This window comes from Miscanthus floridulus, chromosome 16 (genome assembly GCF_019320115.1).
Source record: "Miscanthus floridulus cultivar M001 chromosome 16, ASM1932011v1, whole genome shotgun sequence".
Classification (NCBI taxonomy): domain Eukaryota; kingdom Viridiplantae; phylum Streptophyta; class Magnoliopsida; order Poales; family Poaceae; genus Miscanthus; species Miscanthus floridulus.
In genome coordinates, this window is record NC_089595.1 from 117,179,480 (window position 1) to 117,200,992 (window position 21,513).

The 21,513-nt window shown below is 44.6% G+C and overlaps 1 protein-coding gene and 1 pseudogene across 1 annotated transcript; both read right to left on the reverse strand.

Annotated features, from left to right (window-relative positions):
- Positions 1–1,378: 1,378 nt before the first annotated feature.
- On the reverse strand, positions 1,379–4,279 carry LOC136513237 (plant cysteine oxidase 1-like). The gene is made up of 5 exons (XM_066507234.1): positions 3,767–4,279; positions 2,435–2,553; positions 2,183–2,345; positions 1,840–2,046; positions 1,379–1,708 (listed from the first exon to the last, which is right to left on the reverse strand). The coding sequence occupies exons 1-5, from the start codon at positions 4,038–4,040 to the stop codon at positions 1,620–1,622; spliced, it is 852 nt and encodes a 283-aa protein (XP_066363331.1). The 5' UTR covers positions 4,041–4,279; the 3' UTR covers positions 1,379–1,619.
- A 12,560-nt stretch (positions 4,280–16,839) lies between these two features.
- Positions 16,840–20,994, reverse strand: LOC136511360 (F-box protein PP2-A13-like; annotated as a pseudogene).
- Positions 20,995–21,513: the final 519 nt, after the last annotated feature.

Here is a 21,513-nt window from a genome sequence, read left to right on the forward strand (position 1 = left end):
AGTTGATGGACTTATATGACACCCCAACGAAAATTAATGGACCTCCGGTGTATTTTACTCATGGATATTTTTGCTACCCATGGGCAGAGATTTAGGGCCTCTTTGGCACGGCTTATGCTGGCTTCGGTTTCATCTATTTTACGCAAATCGAGGCACTATAGCGTGGAGCCGTTTTGTAAGCCAGGGTTAAAATAAACTAGAAGCCGAAAAAAGCTAGTTTTTCTGGTTTCACCGGCTTTGGTTTCACGGGTGAAGCCGTTTTGGATAGCAATATAAAGTGCTAAGAGCGAAGGATGTGGGTTTGTAACATTAGATGAAAATTTTACTCGAGCGTATTACATCTTCTCATCCACTTCTTCTCTCTTGCTAGAATCCTAAAAAAACAGCGTATTGTACCTTCTCATTTACTCTCTCTCTCTCTCTCTCTCTCTCTCTCTTACTAGCACCCTCAAATAATGTACGCTGAAGCTACTCTAATACTATAACTCCGTCTTAAAAAAGATATAGCTAGGTTTGATTGAAAGAGTCAAGTTTATCAATCAAAAAGTAATTATTTATAATTCCAAACAGATATAATAAAAATGTATTAATCTAATAATATTCATGTAGTATTATAAATGTTAATTCCTTTTATATAGATCTAGTTAAATTTAAAACTATTTGACCTCTACAAAGCAAAAGCTCTATTCTGTTTGAGACTAAGAGAAGAAATTACTTTCTTTTGAGGATGGTGAAGACTACATTTTTTTTGGACGGAGAGACACAAAACTATATTCTTTTTATTATTAGGACGGAGACGGAGGACATGAGACTGCATTCTTTTTGAGACGGCGAGACGAAAAGCAAGAACTCCGTCGTTTTATTTTTGGGACGGAGAGACCAAAAGCGTGAACTACGTTATGTGAGACGGATTTTTTTGTAGAGCGGTGTTCGGTACAGCCAGCAGAGCAGCCACAGTAATCTACAACGAACACCCCCTACATATCTTTCATTTCATCCGGTTCCGGTCGGACCTCACCTGAGTAGTGGGAGTACAAACGTCCCAATCACCTCAGTACCTCACAGCTCCTGAATTGGAAGCCTGGATCATATCCACATCCATTTAGTGCACCAAGACACTGAGAATGCAAACTGCTACAAGAGAAGTTCTTTGTTCAACAAGGAAACAAAAGATATGCCCCTGAAACTGAAACTGAAACATGAATGAAAGCAGGCAAAAAGTTCACGACTACCCTCCCTGCCCTGCTCAACAAAACCAACCAACCAAACGACCCAAAGGATTTGGTCCATGATCACTTCAAAAAGTAGCACCTGCCTACATTTCTGTCTACAGGGAAACATAAAAAGTGACCATGACCCAAAAAAGCCCAGATTCGAATTGTGCTATCAGATACTCCAGTAACATAAGAAAAGCAGAGTCAATCCCAGATCACAAGAAGCTGTTTCAACCCATATGAAATAAGCCAAACAAATGTCAAGTTTCCTAGTCTGAACACCCGGCCCAGCACAGTCTTCCACTTGTACCCCCTGCTGTTTGTCTTCGCAGCTAAAGATATCTACATCAAACTACCAGCATTTGTCTTCTGATGTCGCCACAATGCCATGCCAGTCATCATGCCTTAGACAACGAAGTTCTGCTCCATCTTTTTGCCTTGCATCTCAAATGTGCTATGAACCTCTTTCAGCCAAGAAAATTGTTCATCACCACCTGAAATCACACAACATATTCCTCAGCTACCAGCCTACCACATTATGTTAAGGAGCAGTAACAACACTCTTTGATTTGAATGGCATTCTAGATTCTACATCTGCAGGAGATTGGTAGCAAAAGAAACTCACCACCTGAACCTGAGTACAGTGATTCACTGTAATACGCGCAATCCCTTCCCTCATCACGGTTGTAGGGGGGGCCCATCACATCCAGCACGGCACAAGGGGTCAATGCCGTAAAACAGTGCAAATTCCCTCCATTTTCAGGGTACAGAACTACAGTCTCAGATGAAGCGTCAAAAACAGCATCTGTGTTTACCCTGGCCAGACGAGCTCCTGTGGTTGGGACAAGAAACAAACCATAAGAGGTTTATCAACATCTTCATTTCACTACAGTGATTGACTAGAAAAGTCATAAGTATTTCCTTGTAATTGGATAGCTCAAAAAAGGGGGAAAGGTATCAGCACTAACCATCAGAGTTCTGAAGTGCATTATCGTTACTATCCGGCAGACTTTTAGCCCAATCATATGACTTGAGGTGCATGGAACCAAATAGTATCTTGCTAAACACTGTCATCCCAGGATGGTTGTGAAGGGGAATAACTGCTGATTTCGGTAAACAGAAGATACCAAACTGCAAAGAACAGTTCAATGGTTGAGCAAGAGGCATTTGCTAGCAAGTTCCTCAAAAGGCGATACACAGAGATGGAGAGTTCAAATTACCGAGAACTCGGAGGAATCATAGAAATGCAAATAAGTAACTGGAGGGGGGCTTTTAGGATCGGCATGCTTGAAGACGGACATACTTGGGGCAACCCGAACATCACGTGGTTTCAGCTCATCTGCATCCAAAAGCATAACGATCAGACAAATGCATCCCATGATTATCAAGGTATCAAACAACAAAGTACAGTGCTTCCATTAGTTAGGTTTAGAAGAAAAGCAGTGAATGCAATAGTCAGCTACATAGCATTAGTAGTTATCTGTTATGCTTATGCTTCCATGTCGTGCGCAATCAATCAAGAATCAAGAGTGTAAGTGCAAAACGGTAGTATATTTTATGTTCAACAGAACAGACACAAACACAGTAGTCCGAACAATGCTATGTTAAAAAAAGGGACCGAGGATTGCAAGTTAAGCCATGTAAAGAGCAGCATTGTAGGAGTTGTCTCATGTTGGCCCATGTCTACCTGACCAAGTGACCATCACTGAGGAATGGCAGCTTCAGCAAATCAGGATACAGGTGGGAGTGGTCCGTGGTTGGAGCTAGCTGCTAGCCCCCACGACGACAACAAGAAGAAGAACAGTATTTCTAATTAAACAGGTGTACTTAAAAAATGCAAGCTTTTAGGCTCCCACCATCATCAAACCATCGTAGCACACTTTGTCAGGCAGAGTGGTAGCAGTAGTTAGTTAAAATATCACTCTCTTCCTGCAATGCCATGGGATGGGGGACTTGCCGCGACATGCATAGCAAAAGCAGCGAAACCATATCAAGTATCGAGGCCCAAGGCCTTTGCGCTTTGAAGCATGCATACCAAAAACGGACGCCTCTCAACCTCATCACGAGACGAGACGAGATAATGAAAGGAGCGAGGACGACGATCGCGGCCGTTAGCTGGTCCCAAACTTGCTCAAACGGGCTGAAAACACTGTTGCGGCTGAATAGTTGGGAGAAAAAAAAATACTGGTTAAAAAAAGAAGTCTTAAGCCGAACAGGGCATATTAAAAAGCAAAGGGTGGTGGATCATCCATCCTTGTGATGCGCCGGCCCATCGATAATACGCTGTTATCGCTGTCTCTACATCCTAAGCACGGGCAACATGCTGCTGTACAGGAGGACGCGCGTAAGTACGTGCTGGTGAGGAGGCAGGCAAGTACGGGTGTTACAGGCAATCAACATCAAATCGCACGATTATGCGATATATCAAAAAAAGAAAAAAGAAAAGAACATCAAATCGCACGGCACGCACAAAGACGGCAGCTTTGCTGTCTGTACCGAAGGAAAGGCAAGGCAAAGGCGGGACGGGATGTACAGCAGTACAGGATACGTACTGAGGAGGCCCGAGAGGCGCGCGACGGCGTCCGGCGGCGGGACGAAGCCCGGGTAGGAGTTGGCGAAGACCTCCCTGCTGGTGTCGAAGAGCCTCTGCATGGGCGAGATGGAAGATGCGGCGGCGTCGGCGGGGGAGCAGGCCTTCTTGTGGCGGCGGCGGTTCTTCTTGGAGGAGGCGTGGGCCTTGTCGCCGACGACGGCGGTGGGCGAGAGGTCCAGCACCCTGGCCGCCCTGGGGTCCGCCACCTTGCTCCCTCCGACCTGTACCGGCATGTCACGGTCACGGCGAGAGCAGGCAAGGCCCCGGCGCGGTCGGTCAGGTCAGGAGGCGGGATCTTGGCGAGAGCAGGCAGGGGATCGGCGGGGTTGGGGTGGGTATATAAATCCTGAATCGGGAGGCGGAGAGGAGGGTGGATTGATATTTCCAGACATCGGGGGCGGGGGTTGTGCAGTAGAAAACCAGGGGCGGCGACGGGAGGAAGGAAGGAGGCGAGACCGGAGACCGCTCTCCCTCCTCTTCCTGTGGGCAAATCCTATACTGCCTCCGGTTTCCATTTCCAACCTTAAATACTCCTACTACTTTATTTGCCCCCGCAAATCCGCTTTCTCTGATTCTCTCTCTAAAATCCATTTCGGCGCGCGCACGCGCACTTGTAGGACAATTTTAAAATTGTGCTCCTGTTTTTATAGAAAGAAATATTAATGGTTTTCATGCTTTACAAATATCATTAGATTTATCACAGAATGTTTTTATAATATTTTTCTTCTTCTAAATTCAGAAAAATTTAACTTATCTTCATTTCGATTAAACTTGGAATTGCATTGTTTATGCTCACACGCTATATATCTACAAATATAGGCCAAATGAAACCACGTGGACGTGCGTGCCACCGTGGCATGGAGGCGCCTGCTCTGTTCATATCCATCCACCACGTCCCCCTCCTAGGTTTCCTGTTCACTGTCTAGGTTTTCTTCTCCCGTCCGGGATGGACGGATTATATTTTATTTTAGAGTAACCATTATTATGGAATGGAAGAAGAAAAAAACTCTCGCACATATGACACATGCTTTATTATTATAAAATGGCACCTCGACGAATGCTTTGTGTGGGAAAAAAACATGTGACTTTTCAAATATAGCAGAAAAAACCTATAGCTTCGCTGCTCCTTTTTAGAGCATCGTTAATTCGTGCTTAGCTTGTCATTGACCAATTAAAATAAGAAAAAAAAAGAGAGGCATTTGTGCAACCAACAAAAGTAGTTAAGCTAGGTCAAACTAAACGGCAAATTGTCCATCGAACAAACAGGCACGAAGAAGAAGAAAAAAATGGAAGCAATGCAATGGGCTGCAACCCTGACCCTGGTCAACCTTTATATTCGATGCCTTGATGTCATCAGCTAATAATAAAGCTGTAAATACGTGGAACCAACACGGCATGCATGCATACTCCTGCACTACTACTGCTTATACGTACATTACATTACATGTGGAATATTCTTCCTCTCGGAAAAGTAGCTCATTATCGATCGTGGAAAATAGAGCTAATGGCTGACGACAATACACAAAAGTCTTTAAACCATCCACGCTTCTTATTTTGCACGTAATAATAATATAAGCAAGAGCTTAAATCACCTTAATTAGTTACTATTCTACTACTATTTCCTTTCTACTTATATTTTTGCTTAGTATGTACGAGGGTGCAGTGGATCTCAGACAAGTTGTGTGGCAGGTAGACAGGAAGAAGTCAAGAGGAGTTTGCGGGCATCGTGCCGGTCGCGGTATCAAATAAACTGTTTGTGCAGATGTCATGGTGGTACGAAAGGATGCTATAAAGAAAACACGATTTCAAAAACCAAACTCAAACAAAAGCCACAGTTTATAAAAAAAAATATGCCAGAGTTTTTTAACACTACGAAAGGTCAACAGCACAGTCTGACAAAGACGCAGTTCGCTTTGCTGAAAAGATAAGCCAAAAAGTACTGTTCGCTGATTTGATGAGACAGGAAAATATTGTTCCTTCGTTGAAAAAGTACGACTCATAAGACAAACAAACATGACCAAAATCATATTTTTTTCAAACAGTACGATTTTTGTTGCGCATCCAAATATCTCAAAGCTTTCAAATAATAATTTTTTTGTAGATTTCTTTTCTTGTCGGCGCATTACCCTGTATACTAAGACAGCTTACAAACGACATGTCATATTTAGGCCCCGTTACCGTGTCCTTAAATCCGGCTTGATCTACTTATTTTTTTATCTAGAACAATATTTTTCTCTCATAAATTCCTCCAGAATTCCTTCAAGCGAATGGGGCCTTAGATGTTACGGTAACTGTTGTATAAAACCATGGTATCAAAAAACCGCTATTTAAGAAACCATGTGCGAAAACCACAGTTTCTTAAAAATGTCTCGGTGGAGTTTTTAAACCTTCAAAAGCCCGAGACCATAGTTTAATAATACCATGGTTTTCAATACTACACTATGGTTGTTACATCTAGACACCTCAAAGCTTTCCAAAACTGACGTATGGCGATTCTCTTTCCTGATGTGGGTGCATACGCACCATATACCAACCTGACGTGGGTTCGGAACCGCGGCAAACATCGGGATTGTTCTCAGAAGTCGATGTGTGGGTCTCTGGTGGATCGAACACTCAAAACACACAAGGGACACGAATCGGTTTATCCTGGTTAAGGCTTCTGATCTCTACGTTCAGCAGTACGGTGTTCTTCATGTTAGGAATGCCCAATCGGGAGTTCACAGCAGAGGAATCGAGTGAGATTTTGGCAAGGGGTTGTGCGGTCCTTTCCTAGGGTTCTTATCTATCGAGTTCCGTTGAGCGAACAAGGACCCAATCCCCCTCGAAGAAGCGCATGCCTCCCCTTATATCCTGAGGATGGCAATGTTTACAAGTTGGTTTCGGTTCTAACCTAAGGCTTCTCTACCGAGTGCTCGCCGTCCCTTCGCCTTGGCATCGTCTGGTACTTCTTTGTCGTCTAGGAGGCGGTCGACAATGTTGTACACCATGACGCCACTACCACAGTCTGGCACTTAACCGTCAGGAGATGCTTACCATTGTGCGGTCTCCCTCAGGTGAGCCTTCTCGAGGCTTCCTTGATGCGCAAGGTGCCTCCCCTGCCCAGAGGGGCTGATGAGCGGGCTCGGAGCCCTCTGCCCTTGAAGTTTGGGTAGTCTCTTGTCCTGATGTGTCGCACCCGTCGCGTGATCTTGCCGAGGGAGTGGTCGATAGTGCTTCGCAGCTGTGTAGAATGGGCAGACAGTGCAGCGTGCAGGGTCAAGATGGCGGACTACAATAGGATGAATAGTCATTTCTAAAATTAACCGCACTGGCTAACCGATATAAATGCGGAATTAAAACTATCGGTCTAGCCAAGACTACACCCCTCTATCTAAGTTCTCTAACACCTTACAAAGATACTAATAAAATTAACTAAGGTGCCAGGATAACTAGAGCTCACCTAAACCTACGCAACTAGTACTTTAAGCAATGAGGGAGCTCCTACACAAACTAGTAAGCAAAAGCACAAAGCTCATAAGCTCACTAGCAATGTTCACTAACAAGACTACACAAGCCAAATTAGAGAGCTCAAATTACCTAGCTACATAAACTAAACAAAATTACTAACAAGGCTACTCAAGCCAATTAGTCACGCAAGGGAGCTACTTCTATGCTACACTAGTAAGAAGATAATTAGCAAACTACACAAGATAACTAATTATAAGAGTAACTACATAAGCACAATATATGAAAGGTAAATACAAGCTTGTGTAATGGGGATGCAAACCAACAGAAATAACAAGGATGACACGATGATTTTTATCCCAAGGTTCACTTGGTTGCCACCAAGCTAGTCCCCGTTGTGTCGACCGTACACTTAGTGGTTCATCAACTAATAGGCGTTCATAAGCCTAGCCCACACGTTGGGCGCCGTAAGAACCTACCCATAATTGAGGGTAGCTCAATGACATGCTCTAGTAGTGTTGCTCTTCGTGGCTCTCGCGGGTTGAGCACGGTACCCCTTACAAATCCTTCTCCGGAGCACCGCACAATCTTCTTGCATGCTTCACGACGGAGAACTCACCACCAAGCTATCTAGGAGGCGGCAAGCTCCAAGAGTAACAAGCATCACCGGCTTGCAACTCGAACACCTAGTGCCACTCGATGCAATCTCACAGTGCAATCGCACTAGAATCATTCACTCATAATCGATTCACACTCTTGTAAGCACAAATGAGTTAGAGTCTCTTCTAGCACTCCCCAAGCATGGATACCAAGCCCAAGGGTGCTAAGCACCATCCAAGGTCGGCCATACACTCCTTTTATAGCCCCAAAGGCTAAAATAGCCGTTACCCCTTTCACTAGGCTGTTTACGCACTGACCTGACTCACTACTGCAGTGACCGGACGCGTCTGGTCGTAGAGTCCGATCGCATAGGATGTGTCTGGTCATAGAGTCTAGTCACCTTCCGAGCGCCATGTATTTTGACCGTTTGAATGTTACCATTGGGCGCCAATGGCTCCAACGCGCGCAAGTGAACTTCGCTTCCGGTCACATGACCGTACTCGCCTTTCTTCTGTACCAGACTCGACTCTCCCAGAGTTCGATCACTTCAAGAGAGATTTTAGAGAGCTCTTTTGCTGATCGAACGCATCCGGTCACTACTGACCGGACTCCACCAGCGTCCTATCGCAAAGTGTTCATCACTAGAATGACTATAACTCTTAGCTCCAAAGTCCGATTTCGATGATCTTGGATATTTTGGAAAGCTTATGCAGAGGGATACACATCCCATATGAATATTTGACACAAAGCACAATGGATCAACATAGAATTCCAATCCAAGAACCATCATATAGTTCAGAGCACACCGAAAAACCTTTTTCCAAAGGATGCTAACTCCAAGTGATCTTTCAACTTCTTCTCCTTTGCAAATGTGCCAACATGACCAAGTGCAGACCACCAAGTGCAAGTGTGTTAGCATTTTCACAAATATTTTTCAAAGGATTAGTCACTCAATTCACCACACCACTCGATCCTAGCAACGATACAAAGTTAGATCACTCGAGTGGCACTAGATGACTGATATGCAAACAAGTTTACCCCTCTTGATAGTACGGTGAAAGTGCATTTGCCCCATATGTGTTTTTTGGTGTATTGATGACATCTAAATTAGGGACTAATGTGATCTTAATGAGATATGTCGCAGCAATTAGTCCTATAAAAGATTTAAAGAGTTGATAAAGATAAAATGGTGTCCCTCAATTATTGAAGTTGAAAAAGGCGTCGAACTCAAAGCGGATCTTCAAGTTTATATTTTATGCTTTTGAGTTTAGGTATGTCATACTATAAAGAGGGATGCAAACTTAATTGGTCTGAGGAAGATAGAGTGCTCAAGTATAAAATTAAAATCAAAGAGAGACACTCTAGCACTTCACGAGCACGTATAATAGTTTTTGGTGACTTTTGGTGTCGGAAGTTTCGACGTAAGCCAAAACTCTCGACCGTCAGAAGTCACAACTTACGCCAAAAGTCCTGACGCCTAGTCACTTAACCTGTGAGGTGGCTGCGGCCATCGGAAGTCCCGATGTGAGTCAGAACTCTCGACAGTCAAAAGTCCTGACCTAATTCAGGAGTCCCGACACCTAGACTTAGCTGGCTGGCAGACTATGCCCATCGAAAGTCCGGACGTACGTCGAGAGTCCCAACCATCGAAAGTCCCAACTCAGGTCAGGAGCCTCGACACCTAACCACCTGGTTGCCCTGCAGACCGTGCGTGTCGGAAGTCTCGATGTACGTCAGGAGTCTTGGCGTACACCGAGAGTCCCGGCGTACGCCGAGATTTCCGACGTTGACTAGCTCGTGCGAACTTTGAACTTGTGTGAACAGTGTTTTCTTTATAGGTCGAAAGTTCCAAGATCTACGTCGAAACTTCTGACGTAGATCTGACCGGTTGGATTTCTACCTTGAGTATAAATAGCTCTCTCCCCACTTCTAACCGTTACTAACTCATTCTTGCAATCTACTCACAACTAAAATAGTTCTCAAGCATTCAAGGCTCCCCTCTCCTTTCCTCTTTGCTCCTAACCTCGATTTCCCCAAGAATTTGAGTGATAAGAGAGTGGATTGAGTGAGAAAATCACTTTGGCAAGTTTAAGCACTTGATTTCTTCATTAAGCTAGTTAGATTTGTGTCTATTATTCTTGGGGCTTTGCCCCTAGTTGGCTAGGCGTCGCCCAAGAGCTTCCATCTTGTGGAAGAGCCTTATAAAGTTTGTATTACCCTTGATTTCTTAGTGGAAACCTCGAGTGACCTTTGTGGTTGCTTTGAGAGAGGCAAGGAGGTGAAAGAGACTCTAACCTTTGTGGTCACCGCAACAACGAGGACGTAGGAGCTCCTTTGTGGGGTTGCTAAACATTGAGATAAATCCTTGTGTCCCGTGTGCTTGTTATTGTTGAGACTTGTGCTATCACTTTTATTCTTGCGTGTCTCGTCCTCCCCAAAAATTTTCTTAGGGTTTGGACTTGATCTATGGAGTGGTGACCTTTCGGCGTCAAAGGAGCAACCCCAATGTGTTACCTTACCACTAGGAAGTGGGGGTGTAAGTTATCGAAGTCACAAAATTCATTTTAGCACTTGTATTACATTTTTTATAGGCGTCGGGACTTCTGACACTTTGCGCTAGAACTTCTGACGACGTCGGGAGTTTTGACCCAAACTGTCGGGACTTCTGATAGTTGCTGACAAGTGACTTTGAGTTTTGTGTAGAATTTTTTAGATACGCCCATTCACCCCCCTCTAGGCATTGTTTAGATCCTTTCATATGGCCATAGTCTATCCTAAACCCGGTCATGCACTTCTCTACGCACCTATGATCGATGAAATAAAATGCCCTATAAATATACCTTTGTCTTGTGCATTCCATTACATCTCCTCTGGTGTTGATACAACACATGCAACCATATCACAAATAATATGTTCCACTTCATATCATCACATGATCTTATTGGTTCATCAATCTTGACTTCACTTGCTTTTTATCATTGCCTTTGTCCGTCGGCGCCAAGTCTTGCTCAAGCTTTACCACCACGCGGTCCATCGCTCTAAAGCCTCCAACTTGCCCTTCACGCTTGCAACCGGTCCATCAAGCCAAGTCTTATCTTGATCTTCTCCACCTTAGTCACATGATTTAATGTCATGTCTCATATGCAATGAACTCCATCACATATGTGAGCCTTACAACAAATCCATGCCATCTTCATCGTTATGGTATGAGTTGCTCACACAAGTGTACCTATGGACTAATCACCTATGTATCTCACATTTAAACACATTAGTCCACCTAGGTTGTCACTCAATTACCAAAACCAAACAAGGACCTTTCATAACGCTTCTGTGTCTGTTAGGCTCTAGGTGCCTAACAGATTCTTAAACTAGACCAATTAGTTTAATTCCATATTTGTTTTGGTTAGCTGGTGCAATTAAGTTTTAGAAAAGGACTATTCACCCCTTCTAGTCTACCTTCTCAACCCTACACCTTACCTGTGGGTGCATGCACAATATATACCGAACAGTTTTATAGTGACAGATGAAAGGAGGGCATGTTTGGATATAAGAAACCATGGTACCAAAGAAACCATAGTTTTAGAAATGAGACACGTGCAAAACCACGACATATATGAAGAGGTTTGCAGTGGAGTTTATAAACCTCCAAAAAGACCACAGGTTAACAATACCATGTTTTTTTTCAAAATTATAAGGATCACCGTTTCTCTATGAAGCTCCCAACCCCTAAAGGTTGTCTCGGTACCTTGAGCGCTTGATCTCGAGACAGCTATAACCAAGGGGCTACTCAATACCAGAGAAGTTCTAAAGGTGTTGGTCATCCTATGATAGACCTATTAGAGTTATCTATTTGATAAGGTTTAAGAAAAGAAGCTCGATGAAGTGATTTTGTACTCATCGAGCCCTCCGATGTGCAATGAAGAGGTGGCACCAGAGCTTGACTATAGTGCTCTATTCAAGCTATTTCTAGTGGCATGTACACCGTACCTTTTAGTGCACCGGAGTGTTGGGTACTAGAGAGTAGGAACATTTCTCAACTCAAACGGCAACAACTTCAAATCAGGCACCAAAGCTCTTCGATGCTGCACTAGAGTTGCGCACCGGAGAGTCAGTCCAGAGTATAGTTTTTGTGCTTATCGCAAGCTAACGAGCACCAAAGCTCTCTAGCGATGCACTAGAGAGCGCACCGGAGCTTAACGATGGTTTAAATTGACCGTTGAAGTTGTAGTTGGAAAGGTCCGGCTGCGTGGGAACTCTAGTGAGGCCTTTTTGTGTATTAAGTGTGCAATAACTAGTTTTATGTGGGGGCTATAAATAGATGGTGTGGCCGAGCTTGGCACATTTCTTGGAACCCTAGTTGATATCCGCACACACTAGAGCTCAAGTTAAGCATCCACTCTCATTTGCTTGCTAGTGATTGCATCTTTGGAGGGATTGGAGTGATCTTAGTGCATTTGATTGGAGAGATTGCTTTGAGTGGCACTAGAGATCAAGTTTGTTGCGGGTTTGCTTGTTACTCTTGGTGGTTGCCACCACCTAGATGACTTGGAGTGGCCATACTCCATCTAAGCACTCAGTTGACGATTGTGAGGTGCTCCAGAGGTGATTTTGAGTGCCTATTATTGGGTTCATCTAAGCCGGAGGAGGTGAAGAACCACTCTTGCGGAATAGGGCCTTGAAGATCGAGCACCTTGTGATCGAGCCAACTCAAGATCAAGTGCTCACATTGGGGCCAGCCTTGTGAGGGTGTTGAGTTGATAGAGGGGCGGCGATCCTTCAGATTGGCTCAATGTGGACGTAGGTGACCGAGAAGTCACTGAACCACGGGGATATATCTTGTGTCATCCTTTGTGGTATCAACTGATCACTCTACTCTTGCATTACTTGTGCTGTTCAATTTATAGAGTAGAGATAGTAGGACTTGTCATCCTAGGGTGCAAACTGAGATAGTTTATTCAGTTTATATCTTGATCACTATAATTTTGTAGGTTGTTCTCTCCCTAGGCTTGCAAAACTAGCTAGGTGTAGAATTATTAGGGCCTTCTTGTAATCTAAAGCCTTTCACTACTATAGAAATGATTTTAGGAGGCAGTGCCTTTTTATTAACTGAGGCGGTCACATAATTTGCCTGCCTCATAAAATGTTTGCCGATTAACGGAGACGATCGCTTTCATTTATGGAGGCGGTTAAATTTGCCCGTCTCATAAAATCGATTTACGGAGGCGGTCACCCTCAAAAAATCAGGCTATTTTCAGAGGCGGTCCTCTTAAAAAGGCCTGCCTCGGTAAATCGTGGCCGAGCCCACTCCGCTTAGCATGGCCCATCTCGGCCCGGTAATGACTTCACAATATATAAGATGAGAAGTTAGAAACCCTAGCTCATTCTTCCCACCACTCAGCCGCACCCACCACTCAGCTCCTCCCTCTTCACACTCGTCGCCCAACCCCTCCCTCTCCACACTCAGCGCCCGACCCCTCCCTCTCCATCTCCTAGCAGACACGGCGCGGCCTTCTCCCTCTCTCCTTCTCGGTCATGCGGCGACGCCCATCTCCCTCTCCACTACGTGAGGCCCGCGCCCTCTCTCCTCTCTCCCTCCGGCGGCGCACTGCGCGGTGGCCCAAGAACATGGCGGCGCTAGCCCCAGCCGACCCTCGCGCCCTCTCTCCTCCGACGGCGCACGGCACGGCGGCAACAGGAGCATGGCGGCGCTGGCCCCAGCCAACCCGTGCGCCCTCTCTCTTCTCTCCCTCCGGCGGCGCAACGACGTTGGAGACAGGATATGACAAGCAGCTGCCGGATCCGACGAGTAGGCGGCTGGATCTGGCGAGCAGCTGCCGGATCCGGCGAGCAAAGCGGCGGCATGTGGATGGGCTCGGTGGGCCTCCGGTGGCTTGCTAGGCTTATCCACATGTTTTTTTTTGTTTTTTTATTGATTAATCGAGGCGGGCATATCAACCGCCTCCATAGTTTGTGATTTACCTTGACCTTTGATCGGAGGCAGTTGCATTGCCTGCCTCTGTTAATCAATTTGGCCTGCCTCCATTAATCTTTTTTAGTAGTGTTTGCCTAGTGTTTATTCTTGAAAGAAATTTTAATTATACTATTCACCCTCTCTAGTCATCCAAAGATTCTTACACCATATCTCTCTGATTTGTGCCTTCTCCCCCAAAGACATCGACATGATGGGATTAGCTGCCAGATCGCACGAGGCGGTGATGTGGTGCAGTGATTGGGTTTTCCTATATGTGCCCTACCTTTGCGTCGTGAAGGGATGGAGCCACTGAAAGAAGAGGTGCGGGACGATCGATGCCAAACAGACAAGAAACACAGAATATGAGAGGATGACTTAGGATTATCGACTGGGCTAATGGGCTTCGCTAATTTCTATGGTCTACTTCTAAACATACCCTTTCACTGACCATTAGGGATTGTCTTCCTCGACACTTTTCAGTATAGACTCGCATGGAACTGGAATAGGAGGTGGCAAAACTCATCTACGGCGTTCTGAACTTGTCGGAAAACAGAGATACCTCGGCTTATTCGCTGGATGGTTTTTGAGCTGGTTTGGGCTGACTGGTGCTGGTTTGTTGTGAGAGAAAAACACTGTTGACTAGCTGATTTGGGCTGGCTGAAACCAACCAGCGAACAGGCTGACCAAGGAGGTTTGACGCCAGCGTAGGTAGGGCAACTGTCCTGCCTTGTCATATTGGTGGGTTCGCCACTGTCAACCTATCTACCTTTGCATCATCAAAAAGTTTTTTTTAAAAGCGGCAACATCAAATCAAAACTTTATATATATATATATATATATATATAGTCCTATATACGGCTTGTGTAGCTATTATTTAGTTTCTTGCTTGTCATGTGTAGTCTGGATGATTGGGTTTGCTGGTGGCTAGCTGCCGGCCGGGATTATGCACGCGCCGCTGTATGGCAGGGGTTCTCCGGCCATGCATATCGACCCGACCGTCTAATGATGTCGTGGCCGGACAAAATCTATTTAAGTAGTCTTATGTCTTAATTAATTTATTTATGTACAAGCAACCATGAGCCAAAGCGATGCAAGCTATTCCCTCCGTCTCTAAATAACTATCGTTCTTACTTCTCGATAAATAACTTTAATTAATTTTATATAAAATATTAATATTTATAGTACATAATTAATATCATTAGATATATCATTGAATCTATTTTTATAATAAATTTATTTAAAGATATAAATATTACACATATTTTCTACAAATCTAGTCAAACTTAAGGTACGAAAACAAAAAAATAACAGTAATTTAGGGACGAAGTAAATATATCTATATCATCGTACAGGTTATTTGTTGCTAGGATACATGTGACGGGAAATATTGCAGGCATGGCCCGCGTTCATTCTTCTCTTCAATTTTGACGACCATCGAACCGTCCATTGACAATATAATACCGTTCTGTTTGTCAAATCTCAACTTATTTTAGTTTATTTTAGTTTATTCTCTCATAAAATATTATTGAATTAGTTAAAATCAACCGAAATCGAATCAGCCGAACACCCCATTGGTACAATTAATGTCTCGTCCTCTCCTCTGTTATCTTATTGGTACAATTAATGCCCCGGCGAGGCGTCCCTGGCTCGGCCTCCGTCGTGGCGCAGGCATGGGCGAGCGGCGTTCCCGGCGTGGGCGGCACGAGGTTCTCCTTCGGCGATGATGGCCCCGGATCTCTCGGCCTCTACACCTCCGGCGTGTGGCATGGCAGTACAGTGCAGTGGGCCTAGCGCGAGCTGGCGCACAGCATCCCTGGGCATGTCATAGATGCCCCGAGCGCCGGCCATGGAAGATTTATTATGATGAAAATTTACGTTCAATATATTTTAGTTGTATATATATAAATATAAAAAAATATAGATTTATTACCAAATTATTATATAGTTTTATCGAATAGCATATAAAATTTTTGTGCGGCATATCCTTTTTTTAAATTCTATATAGGTCTACCAATGCTATTCATAGACACATGTAGCATAGTACTGCCCTAAATCTTGAATATTTTAGTCTAACAAACAATCATCATGCCAAGACCTCTTTTTAAGAATTATTCTTTTGCATTAACATGGACTACTTTACTGTGAAATAAAACACTCCTACTCTGGTAAGAAAACTAAGTTTATATAGAAGAACTAGGTTGCGTGCCGTGCGTTGCTACGGGATAACTAAATTTTTATATTAAAAATACACAGGTGATAACAATACTGTAAAATTAAATACCCACGTTAAAGTGACATTAATCCAAAAGGCAAAGTTCATGAAATTAACACTTCACGAAGAGCGCGGCGTCGCAGGCTCACCGACTCTACTGTATAAATCTTTCCGCATTTTTGTTGACTCGGATATTTAACAAATAGGCAATGCCTCGCCATATTTTTGTTGACTAAGCACCGTGTTTTTTTAAAAGAAAACATGTGATGGAGAGACATTGTTGGGTTTTAACTTTTTTTACATCATCACTAATCCAATTGAAGAGAGAGGACCACGATCGAAAAATCAGTACAGTAATGGAGCCATGCACCAACTGCCTCCAATTCAGGTTTGAATCACAAACCATATGCAACCTTGGTTGACGCTACAGTGACTTTTGATTTGTGTTCAAATTAAAACCAGGACTCCCTGACATCGAGACACAAATACTTGCAGAGGCCAAATTAAGTGAAACTTTCTGGAAGCATATGTCTCCAACAATGTATAAACACAAGATCTTTGTACATGTAATGAAACATCTGTTTCTACACGCGCGTGTCAAGCGCTCCGATCATATACCTACATCTACTTCCTGACCTCCCTACTTATTTGACTAACACTACAGAAAGTAAATACAGAATAAGACCTTACAAAAAATAAATAAATTGTTCATGCACAACTCTCAGAAAAAGAATATGCACGCTACCCTTTTGGATAAGGATCACCCGAAAAAAATAAATAGGCTAGCCAAGGAATTCAAGCACTCCTACAAAATTTTCTGGCAGAATATGCAGTCCTCTTATCCGTGATCTTTGGGGTATATACAGACTAAGTCAACACACAGTCCTCGTTTTGTATGCATACAATCAATCTACATCATAGAGAACTTGAGTTCCGTCACCTCATCTGAACTCGATATGATGAAATCACTGACATGGTAAAGGACCCATCTTCCAGCGTTAATTAGGTAAGACTCGGATGCAGTGTGCTGATCGTCTGAAGTTGAAAGTTGTCCCAACCATGGATATTCTCAGAGCCATGGCCTCGGCAGCCCATCCGCTTGTGTGGTCTACCCAATGGAGCAGGAAGAATAGGTTGTATGAACCAGCAGGAAAGCAGAAATGAAGTTAATTGTACGTCTGTACACATATAGGCTTTCCGTTGTTACTGAAGTGACTATGAATGCATGCAGCATGCTGATTAGCTTTAGGATTTTATATATGTACAATGGCACAAAAGATAACATAGCAGTATAAAGGCTCAGTAACACTTAACAGAGCACACAGCCTAAAAATCATGGTCCTACACAACTCAATCATACTCAAAGTACTTTACTGGCTTGCTAATTTGTCAATTGCTGCTGACAATTTGGTTAAATTGTTCAGCACTGATGACATCTAAATGTGTCTGAATATCCCATGCATTCTACTGGGAAACACACCAGCAATCATCACAGAAATATATCATAGTTCTTTCCTGAGTAGGTATGTGAAAGAAATACATATGTACCGAGAAAAGAAATCTTCAACCAAATTAACAAAAGAAATACATTAAATGCTCATCAAAAAGGAATGAGGAGTATACGATCAGATTATTGTCTTATTGATGAACATAAGAAAAGTCAAGCAATTAACAAAGAGCTTCCAATATAATATATAACAAAATATAGTAGACCATATGAAAGCATGTCATGATAAAAGTATTCCATGATTTCATTTTATCATGACCCTGACAGTTTATGGAATGCGATCTTAAGCTCATAATGAGTACATCTACTGGGAAATGAAAACAAAAAACAAAGTACCTTGATTCCTCTGTGGATAGGTGGCTCCAAAACCTCATATCATCTCTCTCTGTGATCGACATAGACTGAGAGGAGACGGACATGCAAAAACCTCCCTGTTCTTCTGATCCAAAATTCCTACTCAAATAACTGGTTTTAGTTAGACCATTGTAGGGTTGAGATGGCAGACTAGAGGGGGTGGATAGTCCTTTTTAAAATTAAACGTGCCGGCTAATCGAAACAAATGCAGAATTAAAAACTATCGGTCTAGCCAAGACTACACCCCTCTATCTAAGTTCATAAGCATCTTATAAAGATCCTAATTAGGCAACAAAGGTACCAGGCTAGCTAGAGCTCACCTAATCAATTCTAGAGCAAGGTCACACAAACCTATGCACTAGTACTTTGGCAACCGGGAGAGCTCCTACACAATCTAGTAAGCAAAAGCACAAAGCTTCTAAGCTCACTAGCAAAGCTCAATAACAAGGCTACACAGGTCAAATTATAGAGCGCAAATACTTAGCTACATAAACTAAACAATTTGACTAACAAGGTTACTAAAACCAAATTAGCCACGCAAAGGAGCTACTTCTATGCTACACAAGCAAGAAGGCAACTAGTAAGCTACTAAAGCTAAACTTGTCACAAGAGCAACTACACAAGCACAATGTAAATGAAAGTAATACAAGCTTGTGTTTCATGGAAAGCAAACCACCGAGAAGATGATGAAGACAATGTTGACACAGTGATTTTCTCCTGAGGTTCACTTGGTTGCCACCAAGTCATGTCCCCGTTGTGTCGACCGTTCACTTTATGGTTCGGCGGCTAATTGGCATCACCCGCCAAGCCTGCATATTGGGCACCGCAAGAACCTACCCCGAAAGTGAGGGCAGCTCAATGACACGCTCAACTAGAGTTGCTCTTCGTGATCCCCGCAAGGTGAGCACAATCCTCCCTCACAAATCCTTCTCCGGAGCACTGCACAATCTTCTCGCGTGCTTCAACGAGGTCACAAGCCACCAAGTCATCTATGAGGTGGCAACCTCCAAGAGTAAAAAGCACCACCGGCTTACAACTCAATCACCTAGTGCCACTCGATGTAACCTCACGATGCAATCACACTAGAATCGTTCACTCACTCGATCGGATGATCACTATCAAGCACAAGTGAGTTAGAGGGCTCCCAAGTACACCTACACAAGCCACCAAGGCTTAAGGGTGCTCAGCAACTAGCCCAAGCCCGAGCTCCACCTCTATTTATAGCCTCCAAGCCAAATAGAGCCATTGGAGCAAAGCTACTGGTTTCTACGAGGGCACCGAACACGGTGGTGCCTCTCCCAACGGTCGAATTCCAACGGCTAGAAACGTTGGTCACCAAACAGCTAGGGGCGGTGCATCGCCATAGGGGTGGTGGTGATCCCCTGGCCAACTACGCAAAACACCGACTCTCTAGAAATTTAAGGTGGTGCACCGCCGTCACCATGGCGGTGACCCCCTGCGCTCAGGTACAAACTCGCCAGCCTCGAGAGAAAAGCGGCGGTGGCACTAGACGTCCCCTAGCGGTGCACCGCCCTGCACATGGCGGTGTACACCGTCACTGGCGGTGACCACCTCCGCTGCTGCTACTCTGAACTGGGGCCAGATGGGCACTATGGGGGTATAACCCCCGATACCCATAGGGCTACACATGGGCCTAGCCACTAGGGGAGGCCCAGCCCATGAGACCACGCAGGGGCCATGCCACCAGTCGGGGCCTAGCGTGCAAGACGACGCTGTGTGAAGTATGGCATAAGTCAACGTGCCTCACAAGACTACGTAAAGATCCTCGGTGATCTAGGAAATCTACTCGGATATGATAGATTACCGTGATATCTGTAACTTCCTATCTTTTAAACCGATTAGGATAGAAACAACTGATCTGTAACTCTACCCTAGGCTATATAAGGCGGCTAGGGACTCCCCTCATTTTCATTGAAACATATGTAATACAATCCACAAAGACACATGATGTAGGGTATTACGTCAAGTCAACAGCCTAAACCTGTCTAAACGTCGTCTCTCGCGTTCTGTGTCACCATTCAGTTTTCTCATGCGCACCTCCACCGATTCATCTACTATCATAAGCATACCCCTCGGCAGACTACCAACCAGATTTTGTCGATAGTGGCATGCCAGGTAGGGGGTGTGCGTGCTGAATTCATGGCCAACCAGATGGTTACCTTTTTGACCTCCATGGCCCTTCCCAAGCTAGGCCAGATCTTCATGATTGGATCCATGACTTGGGTCATCGGACCTGACAGCAATATGAGGATCATGGAGGAGGCATAGGATCACCTTGCACTGATCACGCTGACACCTGCATTGACATCTTCGATCCCTGTGCCCTACCACTAGGTTAAGAGATCTATCAGCAGTGACGATCTGATCGCATCCATCGATCGAGTCACTGACTGCCTAACGGAATATCAGCTCCTCGTGGATTCAGTCCTAGACCAATCTAGAGCGGGTGATGATTTTCCTACACTCCAAGATCACCTAGCCGCTGTGACTGAGTGACCTGCTCGGCCACACCGTTTGAGGTGACCAGATTTTGATCTGGTGATCATAGCTACTCCAGAGGGGTGCATGACGTGGCATCGACCACTTCCCGATACTGACCTATGCTTGGCCGACTATGAGGCCCTGATGGAAAACATGTTGAGGCCTTATCCTTGTGGGCTGCAGGGTGCGGGATCTGCATACCATAACGTCATCCACCAAATATTCATTGACCTCGTTGAGTGCAACCACGCCACCGATCTCTACATGATCGACCCAACTGACTCCTGTCAGCATGCGCCTGTGGTCAACATTGTGGCTATTTGCCAGCTTTTGGGTGATTTCGATCTTCCGACTGAGTCTTTCCACAACATTCCAAACGAGACCCCCAACAATTATCCTGAGGGCTCAACCTAGACTATGTTGAGCTGACCTACTTTCCCTCTAGGGTTTGGGGGCATAATTTTCCACGTCAACCATGATAGTGTCACTAAGGACGATGAAACCGCTGAAGAGCACGAAGCTCATCTGGCGAAGAAAGCCGATTGCTAATGTCGTCGAGATGCAGAAGTAGCCCAAGCAGCCAACGAGGATGGTCATGGCCCGCCCAGCCATCAACGTAATCTAGAAGAAACGTTTGACATGGTGGGCAACCAGCCAGTCTACCAGACCCCGAGCGTTAATCTAGCCATCTCTTTCAATAAGCTCAACAAACTCCCTCACACTCCAGAGGTCAAGAAGGTCCGATCACATATCATAGCTGCGCAAGTCCAAGTCAACAAGTTCCAAAACGACGCCCCATCTTACTCCACGTGTTAGCTCATAGCCACCACTCTCACCGTGATGGAGGAGGCTAGCAACACGGTGTCGATGGCCCCCGACCTATGGCTAGAAGTTCCTACCTCTATAGGAGATCCAGAGGCAACTATGAAGCTCATTCACTCCATGATGACCACCCACCACACCACCAAGGAGGTCGGGGTGGCAACCGTAATCAGGTGGTCAATCAACCCTTCTCCCATGACCTTTGTGGCCACATCAACACCGACATAGATGTCCATGGCCACATCAAAAATAGCAGGTCCACACGCTATGAAGCAAAGATGGAACGTCGCCGAA